Raw genomic sequence first — 17,189 nt, 5'->3', positions numbered from 1 at the left:
TAGTAACTTGAGTTATTTCTCTGACCCAATCTGCACGCTTCCTATCTCTTAATGCTACCTCTACCATTTTTCGTTCCATAACCCGGCCAAGTTCCATATAAAGAAGCTCGTTAATTCTAACACGAGTCGATTCCGCTACAAATAATTCGAACTATGCGCTGCCACGTGGGTGCGGCTTGGCGCACAGCACGTGACCAAAAAAAAAACTCCACGAAAGAGCTGCATACAGGCTGCGCACATCCGAAACGGGGACACAAGATGGAACAAGTTAAGCCCATGGAAGAGTGAATAAAGCTTAAGGGGGGACGCGGGTCTTAGAACGGTTAAAAATAGCCAAAAAATCGATTTTGAGAAAAACTCATTTTCGGATTGTTTGTACCTTCAAGCACCTGCCATTAAATTATTAACGCTGAATTTGATCGGGAAATGCACTAAAATCCGTTTTCAAAACACCAAGGGAACCCCAAAATGACTGAGAAAGGACAAAATTTGTTCGAACTTCCCGGCTGCCACGAGCAAAGCAGCCGGCCGATCGGCGCCATTTTGGGCTTGTTTCGAAGCTGGTTTCTTTGTGCGCATTTTGCGGCCTTTCAAAATGCCGTCGCTCAAACAGAACGGCCGCCCTAGCCGGTTTTCTGAGGGAAACTTGCGGGCCGCTGATTGGCTCGTGGGGCGCGCGCGTTTCAAGCGTCCCGTTCCGCGCCTCCCATTGGCTGGCGCGACCGGGACGTCATGCCCTTTTTCTTCTCTTTTTCTATGTTCGCCGCCGTGACTGCCGCTTTGCGCGTCTTGGTTTCGGATCGTGTTTCTCGACACAGCACATTTCTGTTTTGTGCCGGAATGGCTGGAGACGCTCGTCTAAAGAAGAAGACGCGTCAAGCGTACGGGAAAAAACGAAAGCGTCCATGGAACGCGCGGCCGAAAGACGATGGCGTTGCCTTGACGCCAGCTGCCCCAAACGACGGCGCGCTACCACGATCGCCTGTTGCATCTGAACCGGCCTGTTCTCTGCTTAGCCAGCCCAGCTGCAGTACATTTGGAGTTACTGAACCGTCAACGGATGCTTCTGGAGGCATCAAAGACCGCATCGACACAGTATTTTATTCTGCTGGTGAGTCTGCCGAGTGCGCCAGAAATGCTGCGGACGTGAAAGAGCATCTGGCGTCGCAGAGCGCAACAGAACGCAAGTTCAAGCTTCTAGACATTGATCTGCATGTGAGCGACAGCGACAAAAAAAACTGTACGGAATTCATCATCGTGGACTTAGCCGCGGTGAACACGTTCCTTGGGCTTGTGCTTTGCCCTGAGTGTGGCACGCAAAGCGTGACTTTATCGAAGTCGGGCCCAGAGTATGGGCTGTGTGCAAAGCTCGTGCTCTCCTGTAGCACCTGCGACTTGCGCGAAGAGCGTTTCTCATCTCCGAGGGTGGCCGGTGCGACTGATGTCAAGATAACTGCTTTTGAGGTGAATGTGCGCGCAATGAAAGCTATTCACAGCATCGGCAAGGGAGCGACAGCCCTGTCCGACTTTTTCACCGTGATGAATATATCACACCGCGGCTTACATCACAAAACTTATCAGGGCCATATGAAGATGATACAAGAAGCCTGCCCTGCGACCGCTACCGAGTGCGAGGCCGCTAGCGTTGCTCGCATCAAGGAATTATATACGGAGTTCGGCAACGCGCCAGGGAACATCGACGTAGTGTATGACAGCACCTGGCTGACTCGTGGACACAGTTCCCACATCTGTGTGGGGTGCATCGTTGAGATGTATACTGGTCTTGTAATAGACCATGTTGTTTTATCAAAATTTTGCCTCGGCTGCACAAAAGGCCCTAAAGAAAATGAAGAAGGACATGCAGCCTGGCTGGTCCAGCATGCCCCACTTTGCCAAAAAAACGTTGACTGCAAAGCTGGCCAGATGGAAGTTGAAGCAGCCCTGTGCTTGTTTCGGCGGTCGCTTGTAAAACACAAGCTGCGATACACAACAATGCTGTCTGATGGGGATAGCCGGACGTACCATGCCCTGACTGAAGATGAAGGATATGGGTACATAAAAGTGGAAAAAAAGGACTGTATAAACCATGTTCACAAACGCATGGGAGCTGCCCTGCGCACCGTTGTTGACAAAAAAAAAGCCCAGCCACTTGGTGGGAAAGGAAGGCTCACTCAAGAAAAGATTTTAAAAATCACGAGTTATTATGGCTATGCCTTACGGAGCCACAGAAACGATGTGCCAGGAATGCAGAAAGCAGTCCAGGCTACATTGCACCACATGTCATCAACGGATGAGGCACCAAGACACGAATTCTGCCCTGAAGGCCCGGAGTCTTGGTGTAGATATAACAGGGCCGTGGCTATGAATGAGGAGCCGCCACCACACAAAAACAGCCTGCCTGGCTTCGTTTGCGAGGCATTGGAGCCTGTGTTTAGGAGGCTGAGTGACGATGCCCTGTTGAAGCGGTGCAGTGATGGGATCACACAGAACTCAAATGAAAGTCTGCATGCCATGATCTGGGATCAGGTCCCAAAAAGTCAGCATGCCTCACTGCGCAGCACTGAAAGAGCAGTGGCTGAGGCCATCAGCCGCTTCAACCAGGGAACCGTCAAAAGCAGCACACAAATTGCCGAGGAGCTCGGTTACAGTGCTGGAAATTGCTTGGTGCGCCGCAGCCTTGAGAAGGATAGAAGCAGGCTACAGAAGTCTCGGAAGGAACACCAGGAGAACAATGCTGCCAAGGCAAGGTTTGCTAAGCGACACAAGCCAGCAAGGGATCCTGCATATAGCCCTGGTCTGCTATAGAACAGTTATTCTGGGACGGTGACCAGCCGTTCGAATAAACATGTCACCATGTTTCAACCTAAACTTCGTGTAAGTTTGTCTGTCTATGGTAGGGCTGTTTTCTTACACAATTTGAGCATTTATTTATCTTGGAGGGCACTGAAACGGGCACCGCAAGTGCTAAATTCAGTTTCTCATGCTGGTCTAGGGGTACGTACATGGCTTTATGGCTGGGATTTGCCAATTTTATGAGAAGCTACAGTTACATATTTAGTATGGCCTTCTTTCTGAAAAGCAGGACTACACGATGACGCTATTTAAATTGTTGTACCTGCATTCTAGCAAAAGTTACAGTTGTCTAAAACTTCAAATGTGTTTTTCTCAGTTCGATGTTTTTGGACACCGCACTCAATCTTACGGGCCTTTTTTCTATGTTGTCACTGAGTGACAATAATAAATATGGTATCACTGTAAACATGAGGAAATATGCTAAGGGGTGATGCTATTTATATCATTTTAGCATTACTCTGCTAATTACAAATTAGGATAGTAATGAGAGGAAATCTGAGCAAAATTATTCACTGAAAATGTTGGTCCAGTTTTCTGCCTATAAATTGGCATTAAAATGAACAAAAATAGCATCACCCCCTAGAGCATGTCTTTGGCATTGCAGCCACATACTTGCTTTTTGCATTTTAAAAGGCGAAATTGTCAAAAAGTCCCGTAAGAAATTACCACTAATATTTCCTTTCAAACCTCAGAATTTCGTGAACCAGTGCAGCTATCACAAATCTAATTACAGATTTGAAATCAGTGTGAAAAACTGAACAAGGCTGTGAAGTTTTATTCAGATTGGACCAAGAATAAGAAAAAAAATTTAAGACCCACATCCCCCCTTCAATGACGCCATGACAGGCGCGGCAGTCAGCAGCATCGGAGGGTAAGGGTTAGCGGCCTCAATGGCGACTGCCTACTCTTCCACGTAAGCTCCAAAACTCGCAACCAAATACTCGTTAATTTAAGCCCTGTTAATTCAGAAATACGGATAAGTACTGCCGGCACAGTCCCAGCCAACACCCATGAAAGGCTACAGCTTCAGATGGGTTCTACGAATTATGCGATTTTTTTTTTTTGCGAGTCCGTCCATGCACCCATCAGCAGTCAACCGGAAGCCCGCGGTCAGCCGCGATCATGACGCTGGCTTTTAGCATCGTTCGCTTCACAACATTTGCTGCTATAGCACGTTCCAAAGATTGAGTGGCAGTAGACAGCACTAGGCCCAATCGCCGATGGCAACCGGCTGAAAACGAGGCTTGCACAACCGGACAAGCGCTGACACTTTGCCAAGTTCGCTTTCCCCTCCTTGCTAGAGCTAATGTCAAAGGTAAACACCATGATGTTTTCGATGCACGGCATCTTGGCACACTACCAAGAAATGCATTGTGGACTGTGATGGCATGAAACGAAGAGAAGCGCTAACGGCTGATGCTTTTTTTTTTTTTAATTCTAAGGCAAAAATTGGGAGTGGGTGGGTTCATTATGCGACTAGGATCGTTACGTGAGTAAATACGGTACATTTACCGTAATGCAAATGGTTCCTGCCAGTTTTGCGAGGCCATTTGATAATTCGAACATCGGATAATTCAATCATTTTCCCAGGTCCCATGAAGTTCAAATTAACGAGTATTTACTGTATTTGTATTTGCGCATATTACACATATTACACATAATGCCATTTGTTTTCAGAAACCCTGAGCGACTGACATTTATTTACTGCTTTGCCATTTGGTTTGGTTTGGTTTGGTTTGTGGGGTTTAACATCCAAGTTATTTACCACACTGGTGTTTTAAAGTTCCTTAATTTCTCTGCATTTTTCCATGACCCATTTCACTGGCATTCCCCCCAGAGATTACACACACATAAGTTGTCCACGTACACTGGCTTATTGGAGCAGCTAGTTACAACTTACCCTAAAGTTAGTGCCAGATACATAATTCAAAAATTACTCCAATTTCATAATACTAAAAATAAACAGAAGTTTGAGAAAACACAACGTTTACTTCAGAATAACTAAATTTGATCACCCAACATTGTAAAGTTGAGTGCAATTCAGTCGTGGATTGCATATCCCACAATGCTGGAACAATCACATTTCACAACTACTGTACCAGTCAACATGCTTGAAATCAAGGATACCTGTGCTGAAAACAAGCTCAGTATTACTTCACTCATTTTATAAAGTGGCCAAGAACATGACTGCTGGCAGCAGTCAGCAGAAAAGGACTCGTATGGAGAAAACTGCAAGGGGAGAATGCTAGATGCTGCCTATGTTGAGTGATCGAAACTGCAATCCAAAAATACAATGCACTTACCTTGTGCCTCCTAAAGTGACCTTGAGTACGACAGTGATCAGATTTCATCTCGGTCTTCACCAACAACTTGCACAGAGTGCAAAAGTAAGCACGGACTTCTTCAAGGTATTCCTCGCCTGCATCCATATGCACCATTCAGTACAAGTACAATGCTAAAAGAAGCAGAAAATAGCTTCACAACACCATGTGTGCACTAAGCACCTCAGTCAACAACAGAGTGCTGCTTCAAACCCTGGCTGAGAATGTTACGGTAACAGTTAATGAATTTTTACATGCCAAAGGAAAACTTTGACTATGAGGAATATCATAATGGAGGGCTCCAGCTAAGTTTCAACCATCCGGGATTGTTAAACGTGCACCAAAAGCTCAACACAGGAGTGAGCTGGTGCTTTGCCCACAAGTGAAACTTATGCTAAGCCACCAACTACCATGGGTCACTGAACCACTGCCACAGGTTAATTCGCTAGTAATACTGGGTCACAAAATATTTACGCTTTAAAGGTGACCAACAGCACGAGCCAGCATGTCGAACAGTCGGAGCTGATGCTACTAGTGAAATAACACTGCAAAAATATTGCTTTCAAAGTATGAAAGACTTCCCTGTAGGCCAATGGTGCGGGCTATTATCTATGCCAAAACCCCAAAAACACTAAAGTTAACACTCACCTGGCAGATCAGCTGTCTCAACAGCTTCATTGTCATGTAATTCAACGTTCTGTCAAGATCAAAGGAAAAGTGTGGTTAACTCAAAATGCACAGATGATGCATTCATGAAGACAAAGCACCTCCTAATAACATTACTCCCTAAGGAATAGACTCAATGCTAGCCATGAGATTCCTTTCTGTCCAGTTCTCATTCCTACTACTCTACAATGCTCTGGGCAATGGGATGCCTTGTAACTGAATCAGCAAGCAAATGCCTTCAGGCAGTTGCAGGCGAGTCCATTTCTTATCCTGCTACAGTCAAACCTCGTTATAACGAAGTCTCATTTTGCACGGAAATTCGCTCGTTATATCCGATATTTGTTGTAAAAGTACACACAAATTGCTACAAAAAAAAATTCTGTTCATAAACCCAAGTAAAGGCTACCTTAAAATGGAAAGCACAGAGCTGAAAAAAAAAGCATTTTTTTTTCTTTAAAGTGTGGTATAAGCACGCGAAACCTTACCTTTCATTTTGCACTGCCAAGCAAAAATGAGCACACAAATCGGGATTTAGGCCAAGCAGAACTGATTTATTTAAAACACGACATAATCTTCATTTGGCGGCACTTCACACTATTCGATAGAATAAATTTCTCAACGAAATCGACACTGTGCAGCGCTTTCCTAATGTCAGTTGATTTGGCCACAGGTAGGTTCCCAAGGTACCTTCTCAATTTCCTCGCCATATCGGCAGCCTCGGTGCTGCTGAGAGCTCGCTCTTCGCCTTCTTCTTCACTCTCATCGCTGCTCGTAGCATCATCTGTAGGAAGTAGCTGATCGACAATTTCTTGGTCAATTCGGGCGCCACAGCCAAGTTGTCATCGGCAGCAATAAAGTCCTCGAACGTAACATTCGGAACCGCCAGTTGACGCCATGTCGTCTCGTCGAAATTGTCCGCTTCACCTTCAGAATCGTGGGCGTCGTTGGGCTCAGTCTCGCTGGTGGATGGGGCTAGGCCAGCATCAACAAAGCAATTTCTTATTGTCGACTGTGCCACTTCGTTCCATGCACCGTACAGCATGTCCAGCATAGTTTTGAGGTTTATGGCCGTTGATATGCCCCTGTCTATGTCAAATACGAGCTGCGTAACCAATCGCTTTCGGTAGCAGCATTTTAGTGAGCGAATGATGCCCCTGTCTAATGGCTGCAGCACTGAGGTCGAGTTTGGCGGCAAGAAAACTAGGCGGACCGCTTCAAGTGGTACAGACACCTTATGGGCAGAGCAGTTGTCCAATATAAGGAGCACTTTCCTGCGCTGCTCTGCCATGTCTTTGTCGAAGGCCTTCAGCCATGCTTCAAAGAGTGACGACGTCATCCACGCCTTTTTGTTCGAGCGATAGTCCGCTTTGACATTCCGGGCGTTGCGCAGGCACCTGGGGCGAGCAGATTTACCAATAACAGTTAGCCGCCTTTTATCTGACCCATCCATGTTGACACAAACAACAACGGTGACGCGGTCTTTGCTTTTCTTGCCTCCTCGGCACAGTTCGTTCTTCGCAACGAGTGACCTTTCCGGGAGCAGCTTAAAAAAAAGCGCAGTCTCGTCCACGTTGTAGACATCGCACATCTCGTAGCCATCCAGTTGCATGCGGAAGCTTTCTGCCCACTTCTCGCAGTTCTCTACATCGACGGCTGCTTCTTCGCCCGACAAGGTGTGGCAAACAATCTGGTGGCGGTCTTTAAATCGCTGCAGCCAGCCGCAGCTTGCATAGAAGTCATCGTGGCCTAAGACGCAAGCGAGACTTCTTGCCTTCATTTGAAGCACGGCACCAGACACAGGCAGGTTGCGCGCTCTAACGTCCTTGAACCACGCGAACAAGGCATCTTCAACATCCTGGTAGTGACAATACCTGACGCGCTTCCTGTCGTTCTTCACGGCGCCTGCAGAGTGCACGTTTTCTATCTTCTGCCTTGCGCTCAGTATGGTTGACAGAGTGCTAGGCGCAATGCTGAAGTCTGCGGCAATCTCTTTCTTCTTGCGCCCGCTGTCGACCGCCCTGAATATTTTTATCTTTGTTTCAAGAGAAACTGTTTTGCGTTTCAGCGCCGCCATGCTGCAAGACGACGGCACGACCTCGAGAAAAGTGAGCACACGCGCCGGTCGGCAAAAAGTAGGGGCAGGGGCACGCGGGCGGTGGTTCGATCACGTGCAGGTCACATGCCAGGCAGCCGTTGATGTTAGATTCACTCGCAGTCCCTAGATGGCGTGGCGTGCGAAAGCGCTGGTGATTCAAACACATTTTAGGTGGAGGCGATGCGGGCGGTGGTTCGATCACGTGCCGGTCACATGCCAAGCAGCCGTTGATGCTAGATTCATTCGCGGTCCCTAGATGGCGTGGCGTGCGAAAGCGCGGGTGATTCAAACACATTTTAGGTGGAGGCGATTGATAAAACCGAAATTTAGCATTTTGAAAATTTATTTTTTTTGCTTCTTTGCACATTTTGAGTCGTGTGAATACGAAATATGCTTCGTTATAACCGATTTAGTGTCAAATTTTCAGTTTTTCATTTCATTATATAGAACTCCCATAGAAATAAAGCACAGCCAACCAAACTTTGCTTTTACTTCGTTATATCCGATAATTCGCTGTATCCGTGTTCGTTATAACGAGGTTCGACTGAATTCAGCACTCAATCCATCCTTCAAGAGTGCTACTGACTGTAGCTGTGTGTGTGTGTGTGTGTGTGTGTGTGTGTGTGTGTGTGTGTGTGTGTGTGTGTGTGTGTGTGTGTGTGTGTGTGTGTGTGTGTGTGTGTGTGTGCGTGCGTGTGTGTGTGTGCATGTGTGCGTGCGTGTGTTTTCGCATACCCCACGGTAGCTAGAGGCCCACCAAAGGTTTTCTTTTCTTCACATATAACCAATCATGCAATTCCTCACCTTGCGGTGAAATTCACCAGCACAGTGGTTCTCATACTGCTTGCGGTTGTTAAAGCCCATGCTGCAAGGATGGCACTTGGGATACTTTTGATCTCGTTTCATCTATAAAAGAAAAAAGCAGCACGCACGAGTTGTCATGAAAACAATTCAAGCAGCAAAACGACCTCGTTACACCACTTGCAAACCTCACACTTGACGAAATGAATCAATGAATCAACTGCAGGCGGTGAATCAAAACCTTGCTGTAAAAGTGCAGCAGGCATGGCACGCACCAGTACGTATAACCATGCTTGCAGGAATATAATGAGTTTTTCCCTCAAATGCACAGCTTCAAAATGCACCCAACATTACGTTTGGAATCAAGGTAAAAACAGCACATACACTTTTCATTTTCTCTGCTGTATCTCAAAAACTAGGGTCTTCAGCTAACAAGAAAAACCAACATTATGATGGCCTTGGGCAATAGATGAAAACTGTATGGCACACGCAGGCAAACGTAAGACGGCACATGCCACTGATGAAAGCAAAGGCAGAGAAAGAGTTTAAGAGTTGGGAAAGAATAAAAGCCCAGAAACAGGAAGTACAAAACACAAATTAGGGGTGGCAAGGAGCAGTTTCACAGTAGCATGGCAATGGAAGCTGCTAGTACAGAACTGCACACTGTATGCATTACGCGTGAAAGGCTTTTCCATACTCTATCATGTCACGCCCTTTGTACGACAGTGGCACACGTCCCACTTGCTTGAAGTGCCGGAAAACAGACAGTGGTGCACCTATGTACCGCCTTTCTGAAAAATATGCAGCCCAAAGGGCTTGCTTCTAAGCCCTGCTAATTGGGTTCACCGTTCACTCCAGTAGTTGCAATCTCGTAGGTGATAAGACAGCCTGCCCTCACCCTTCTCAAGTTTAGGTATCCAGGAATGCCTTTCTATTTTTGACAAAGAGTGTATCGAATTGTTATATGCTGAATACTACCATACATTAAAACAAATTATTCAGCTTATTGTTATCTTTTGCTAATCGGCTTCGATGGTATTCTGTGCATTTTTACAATTACGAGTAGAGTTTTATGTGGCCAATTTGGGCGAGAAAAATAATTTCGTCTTTCTGATCAGGCAACTGCCTAATAATACTGTTTGAAGCAATTTTCAATTGCAATGCCAATTTTCAATTACATCCACAAAACTATGGTAGAGATACATACCACATTTGAAGTCTTTTTATAAAGTCTGGTACAAATGTCTAGCCATTTTTCTAAAAAGGCAGTGGGTAAAAATGGCCGTAACGCCCTTCAATTTCTGTAAAAGCTATTCTGAGCCCAAGTTCGCTATTTGAATGTATGCGAAGCATGTATGCAGCTTAAGGCTTATAGAAAGTTATGAACTGACTCTGAAATTATACAAACAGCATGGAAGACTGTGCCTCCACAGGAACCCTTGGTTACGCTACTACCTTTGACAGCTTGCATTTACATTACTACTTTAAGCACCCATTTTCACCGCGATAACATTAAAATAATGTTACGGTGTCTGCGTTGGCTTTGAATGACAAATCACAGGCAGGGTGGTAGCTCGCAGGGGACATGGCCAAGCACTGGTTCTTCAATGGTTTGTGCAACAGGGTCTGTGCACAGGGTTTGTGCATGACAGGGTCGGTCAATGTATTGCAGTTTCTTACTTCTGTGAATAATATACAGGTCTGTGATTCCACACGCAAAGTTTTCGTGCCTAGCAAGTGACGCATATTACAAAAAAACACGATAGAAATCGGAATCGAGAAGCTCCTTCCACCGAGAGCGACCGCCATTGTGAGATGCTCGTGTGATGTCACAGAGGATACGCACATATGCAGCGAAGCGTCGTCTGCAATAAAGGCTTCAATATCAAAGGACATGTCTCTTTCTTTTTTTTTGGACGACTGAAACACATTACACTGGCAATGACGCCAGGACAACCAACGGCCGCCTATCCGCCTATCGCCGTAGTGTAGGGCTTTCGGCCCCGCGACGTCAACGAAATTGATCAGCGGACCGTCGCCCGATCTGTTTTCGTCGGATCGCATTTTGGAGGCCGAGCGAGAACTTGACACCCTATGAGTGAACACAGGGTTTGTACAGATTCAAAACAGGCAAATTCAAGGATATTCAAAGAATTTAAAGGCCCAGTTGGAGTATTTTCAAGGACTCAACACAATGCTACATGCGGCGTTTTTCAATATCAGGTACCAATTTTACTGAACAAAATCGAAAAAGAAACATTTCAAGGAACAGCTTGTATTGCACTAAGCCAACATAATAAAGCCAGTATTGCACTAAGCCATTAAAAAATGTTCAGTCTTGAAAAACACCCTGCAATGCACTGCACTAATGTCGAAGAGCAATCCATTCTGCAAAACTGCTAATGGCAACTTCAGGAGAGCTCCTGCTGCTTTTCTTGAATTTTCTCGTTGAGGCTACACAGTTCCTCAGTCTTGCTTCGTGCAGCCTTCCTCAGGCTATTGGATCTGACAATTTACTTCAGATCATTAGTTGCCTCTGCCTTTTCAGCATACATATCTGCTGAAACTGGTGTGAAACCGGTGCAAAAGCAAGCGGTGCAAGCCAGTGAAACTGGTGTGCAACAAAGTTCAGGGGAAATGTCTCCTGACCGGTAGCTGCTGAGAAGTCTTCCCTCCTTGCAAAAGAACCATGGAAAAGTGCGCTCAGACTGGAGAGCAGACAGTCAACTCCCAACTTACTTGCTGTAACACCTGCCCTGTAGGCATTGTGCATGGTGTGGAGGACACAGGTCCCAATGTTCAGACATTGAATTTGGTATGCTTGATACAGGTGCTCTTGGAAATTCTTGAGTAACTTAAGGTTAACACTGTGACCATCCATTGAAATCTGAAAAATTTTCTCAACAGGGAAAGGCACGAGCACACTTGGCAGCTTTCCTTGGATGTCCTCGGATTTCGAGTGCCCCATAAACACCGAGCTATAGTACCTCGTTGCCGTCTTGTGAGACGAATTCCAGAACCGGATGTGAACGTCCATTTGTTTCGCTGAAGATGGTCGTTTGTGGGCTGAACGAAGAATACTACGTAGTAATCACAATTTTTTATCTCCCACTGCAAAGCACATAAAAAGAAGGGCCTCAGACAATGGCACGTCACGTACACACATTGTTTTCTTTCTGCAAGAAAATGCTTTGGCCCCGTCACTGTCCGGGAACATATGCTGGAATAGCTGGCCTGCTTCCGATGATCACCGATAGGAGAAATGCGATGTGACAACCTTCAAAGTCCACAGAATCTCTGCCTTCATCACCAGCTCGTGTGCCTTGCAAGCATCATCTAGCTTTCCCGATTGCAAAGGAGGCGGGACGGCTGACTGTTGGCTCATACTTGGAACTAAATACTTCCGCACCGAGCTGTTGGCTGCAATCTTCATGACACCAGCATACTTAGCACTCTTCATATGGCTCTTCAACGCCAACTCGCCCATGGTGGTTATGTCGAAGGTTTGCTGCAAGGCCTGCATCTTGCGCAGTACTCACTAATCGTATCTGGTACAATCCAGTCTTTGTAAGCATCGTTGTGAAGCCACGTGCCTTGAAATTTGCATTTCCCAGGCATTAGCTTTGCAGTCGGATGCTTCAGCTGCAACAAGTCGGGTGCAGAACCGACGTAAAAATGCAATGCCATCAACCACCATAACAGAGCGCCAAAATCGGATAGGACTGCATCGAATCAAGTTGGCTTCAGAGCAAGTGGCTCCAATGTGGCTAACCGTCGCGCAAGGTTGGCTACTTTAGCACAAACTGATTTTTTATGCCTGAAACGCAGATACTGAAACACCATTATTGAAAATATAAATATTGTAACTGCGTTTCTTTCCTGATTAATAACCATTTGCATGCAGTACGCTAGGAATTCAAGGATTTTCAAGGAGTAGAAAAAATTCCAGGATTTTCGAGGGCCTTGAAAACGAAATTTTCAAATTCAAAGGTTTTCAAGGACCTGTGCGCACCTTGTGAACGACTTGCACTGCTGCGCTCGTCTGTAGCTTAACTGTGTTATAAAAAGGAAAACAAGCGGCTGCACTTTATATGTCCCCCCTTCTCATCAGCAACGAACCTGGCCAGAAATGTTAGTCGGTGCAGAACTACCGCCACGTTTAGCGACGAGTAGGCCTAGCATGAGTACGCAGGGTTCAGGCCTAGAGTTTCAGCGATTACGGAGTGCGCATTTACAAGTTTTATTGGTAAATGTGGCCATCAAGTGCAGTTCTGGCAGTAGTGACTCCAAATCGACAACTGCTTACAACACAAAGCGCATGCACATTGAGCGGGAAGCGTCAATGTGACCCTGCCTGGAGAGCAAAGCCGGTAGCTGCTGGTGCTGCTTGTGGGTAAACAAACAAGCTGGGAGCTCAGTCGTAATCCGCGAATCGGCGCATTTCTGCAGGAGTTTAGGTCTCACACACTAAATACTAAATGGTGTATGCTTACTGTGTTTACGTTGAAGCACTCACGAGATGTCATTTGGCTCGGGAGTTGGTCGCGGTCACGCGCGCGGCTACAGGGGAGGCGAGACGCGGAGACTGTGGCAGATGGGAGGCCCTTGTTCGGTGCGGGCAGTGAAGTGCATTCAAATCGCGATGGATTTTGCGATGATGAAATTGAACATAGTTTTGCGAAAAAAAAGAATGCTTTACCAGCTGAGAATAATAAAGTCTGACTAACAAGCGCAAAGAACAGCAAGTCAAGGGGTACAGCCTCATTCAAAAGTTTTGTCTGCTTTTCTTATGTCACAATTGATATGCTCTCGCGTCAGCATATGCTTGTTTGAGATTTACAAAGCTAACCCATCTTTCGCAGTGCACACGGCGGAAGGAAACGGACATGCGCCTTTTTATATGCGGGAGCATTTTGTTGCTAGACAAGCCAAATCTCATAATGTAAGAATAATATGCTTCTGACTGTATACTTAAATAATAGAGCATAAAGCCATCGATTTCGGCCTCCTCTACAGTCTCTAGACGAAGCCCAAAACAAGTCCAAGGATCACTAAGGTCGCATATTATAGTGAAGGCTTGTCAAAGAAAAAAGAATATGCGAATAAAATATTTTTGCTGAAGAAAAAAAAGCTCTCAATGACCACCGTCCATGGCGTGCATGCAAGAGCGCAGTCGACACCGCGAATAGCAGACGACATGGGGATGAGATCTTGTAGTGACGCCAGCGGCTAATAGTTGCCAGACCAGAAAGCTGCTTTCGATGTGAATAATAAAAATTCATTTTAAAACTATCTACTGAACCGATCGAGTTCAAATTTCGAGGATGTATAATTTAACGTGAGTGGAGTTAAACGCAATAATCAGTTTATGCTCAAATATTAGTTGTCATGACCCCTTTAATAAGACCCCATGATCTGAGAAAGTTGGAAGGAGCTGCCAACTCTGGTTGCTCATTTGAGGTGAGAAGATGCAACAGAAATTAACCTTCCAGTGCTCTCGGATGCCGGGTGAGGCACGCTACACCTAGGTCACGCAGTCATTTTCATACGGCTTGGTTAAAGTGGTGCTTTATATACCTGATGCTAGCCTACGCTATTGGGTTTAAAGGCACAGCTCAAATGTCTGTCACGTTTTTTGCCCCTTAACAAAATTATATTTCTAATTTAGCACTAAAGTGCATAAAGCAAACCAAAGCAACGTTCTGCAGCTAAAACCTAGGTACTATTATTGGTTTATGGTGTTTAATGTCTCAAAGCAACTAAGGCCAAGTGCATCCCATCCCGCTACACGACCTTGTCTCAGTAAAACATAAACTAAGCACTGCCAAATACCTTTTTTTTTTTAAGTCTAACCCATCGCTGTGTTTAACCGACACTCTGAACCTCGAACCTACCAAGAATTTTTTAAATATTGCGTATAGCCCAAACGCTTGCATGACATAAATATGACTAGGCAGTTACAACTGTGTAAAAAGAGGTCAGGTTGTTTCCAAAAGAAATTACTGCAGAAACATCGCCACAACGTTGCCACTATTGTTGCTACCACTGCGGTCACTCGAGGCTTCGCCGCCCCTAAAGGTGCGCAGAAAAATCATATTTTTCAGCCCCCGCTTATTCAATAAATTCAACTGCTGCCAGAATCCTGCAAGCACCCAATTAAACCAGTTGGATAATAAGCTCACTTAACACGTTCCATGGCTGGCATTGGTTAATTCAGCCGCGCTTTAAAAGGGCACTATGTTGAAGTATGACGACCTGCTCAACCAGCCACTGTCCAAATATTCGTACATTCTCCGTAGCCCTTGTTTTTTGTGCTGGTTTTTTCCTGATATGAACCCATTCTAACTAGCCCAGTTCAGCATGCTCATTTATTTGTACACTGTTTCCTACATCTCACTGCCATGTATGCATCAAACGGCGCATTGATGATCAACCGGTCGATGGAGTCTCCGGGCACATACCGTAAAAACCCACATATAATATGAGGTTTATTTCACAATTTTATCATGTGAGATGTCCACCTCTTATTATATGCGGATCCAAAAAAAGTGTCTAAATTCGCAGTTTCGGTCGGGCTATTATTCAGCACTATCAGCATCAGGCTCCCAGCGAGAGGAGGCACCATCTAACGGTGGCGTCGGTTGATGGTTTCGTTTCCCCCCGCTAATACCGCTTCCCTTGTTATCACGGCATGACCATGGCACTCGCGACCAGAAGCAGGTCACTTGCACGTCGCACGACGTAGGAATGGCAAAAGAAGCAGTCCGCATTTTGCATGGGTCTTTCATGGGCCTCTCCAGCCATGGTAGCCATGCCCTACAGCTGAATCGCATATGCTTAACTAGCATTCCCAGGGACATGCTTTCGAGAAATGCAGGATAACAAATGCGTTTAGAAGTACCCAAGATGAGTCTACAGAAAAAAATCTCTAGCAAGGAACTCTCGGCACATAACACAGCAGACAACGATCATGAAAACACCGAACCCGAGAACCTTGTGATGCACACATGAAGCGCGGTGCTAGTGCGAAAAGGCATGAACACGGCCAATGCTAAATGACAGCTCGTGCTCTCTTGTCCAGCATCCAAGCTGGTAGCCGTTATTAGAGCCAGCTTCAGTTTGAAAACTCCCCACGTCCGCTGTACATCACGGGCAGCGCCGGCGGCTTCCCAAGGTAGGTAGCGTGGCAATCGAAGCCGGCTCCTGACTGTTGCTGTGGAGTGGCAGCGAATGCTGGTGCGCGGTAGGCGAAGGGCAGCATTTCCGAAGTAATAATTTATCTAAAGCAATAATGCGAGCGTGATTTTTATTTTTCAGCAGCTGCGACATTGGCAGTTGCAAAAAGATTAAGAACTAACGTGAAATTTTGCAAGCAACAATTCTTCAGGCTGAGCTCCATGAATTTACGCGAAAAGCTCCGCGTCGCGTGAAAGAAATGCATGTGTCACTTGGCTCATGGCTCGGATCTGCCGAAATAGAAAATTTCGCTCGTTCGCCCAGAAGTGAATGCGCGATCATGAGGTGGATGCGCGGCAGTGACGTAGCGTACGTCACTGCCACTCATTTCGCACGCTTTATTTTTTTCAGTGTTGCCTTATGATTGTGCTTTGCCCAGTAAATTTCTAGCTTTGTACCAACAATGGTGCAAGGATTCAACAAACGTCTAATCTCAACCCCCCCCCCCCCCCCCCCCCCAAAAAACAAGGTCACGTGACCACTTGTATAGCACAAGTTAACACATGTTAAGCACCTCAAACTCAATATGGTGTTCTCTAAATGCATTTTGTTTTGCATCTTGTTGCAAGATAATTCAATTCTTGCAATTGTTCCGACTGTTACATTAGCAAATAGTTCTGCGATGTACAGTAAAACCTCGTTAATTCGAACTTGCGGTTAATTCGAACTGACGCTCGGGTCCCGGCATGGCCCTATGTATTTCAATAGGAGAAAACGCCCGATAATTCGAACATGCCAGTATCCACAACGGTTAATTCGAACTAGGAGCCCGTGGCTCACACAGCTCCTTGCAGACAGAAGTCGGCCCATACCGTGTACAATGCGCAGAAAGATTACTAAAGACGCAAAAAACAAAATCTTTCAAATCTGCCCGCACGCGCGAGACGAGGTGCGCACTCAACAGTCACAGCGAGCATTCCGGTGCATGCCGTAACAGATTTTCGCTGCCGGGTGCCGCCAGGCTCCATCACACCAACGGTCTGGCGCAAGCCGTTGCAGGTTTTGGCTGCACCGCGGTTGCTGGGTGCGCTTTTGACAAGCCTTTTTTCTTTTTGTCCTGCAGTCACGTTGTGTGCGCACCGCAGTAGTCGGTGCCGTGCATTTGTTCGTGCCGCGGTGGTCCAAGTTTTACCGTTTTCGTTGCCTCACCGCTTTGCCAGCGACGACTCATTAATTGTGACCGCCATGGCAAACCGCGGTAAATACATGGCAAAGGA

The 17,189-nt window shown here is 46.1% G+C and overlaps 1 protein-coding gene across 2 annotated transcripts in view; it reads right to left on the bottom strand.

Annotated features, from left to right (window-relative positions):
• LOC146172354 (uncharacterized) overlaps positions 1-17,189 on the bottom strand; it is a 99,632-nt gene that overhangs the window by 29,029 nt on the left and 53,414 nt on the right. For both annotated transcript variants that reach the window (XM_084585953.1, XM_084585954.1), the window contains exons 8-10: positions 8,740-8,841; positions 5,823-5,871; positions 5,157-5,272 (exon numbers count right to left, since the gene is read on the bottom strand). In XM_084585953.1, the coding sequence (XP_084442079.1) occupies positions 5,157-5,272; positions 5,823-5,871; positions 8,740-8,841 (267 nt within the window). The remainder of the gene's footprint in view (positions 1-5,156; positions 5,273-5,822; positions 5,872-8,739; positions 8,842-17,189) is intronic.

The sequence above is a fragment of the Amblyomma maculatum genome, unplaced genomic scaffold, assembly GCF_055883805.1.
Source record: "Amblyomma maculatum isolate TAMU_Amacu unplaced genomic scaffold, ASM5588380v1 scaffold_13, whole genome shotgun sequence".
Taxonomy (NCBI): domain Eukaryota; kingdom Metazoa; phylum Arthropoda; class Arachnida; order Ixodida; family Ixodidae; genus Amblyomma; species Amblyomma maculatum.
This window is presented reverse-complemented; position numbering and strand designations above follow the sequence as displayed.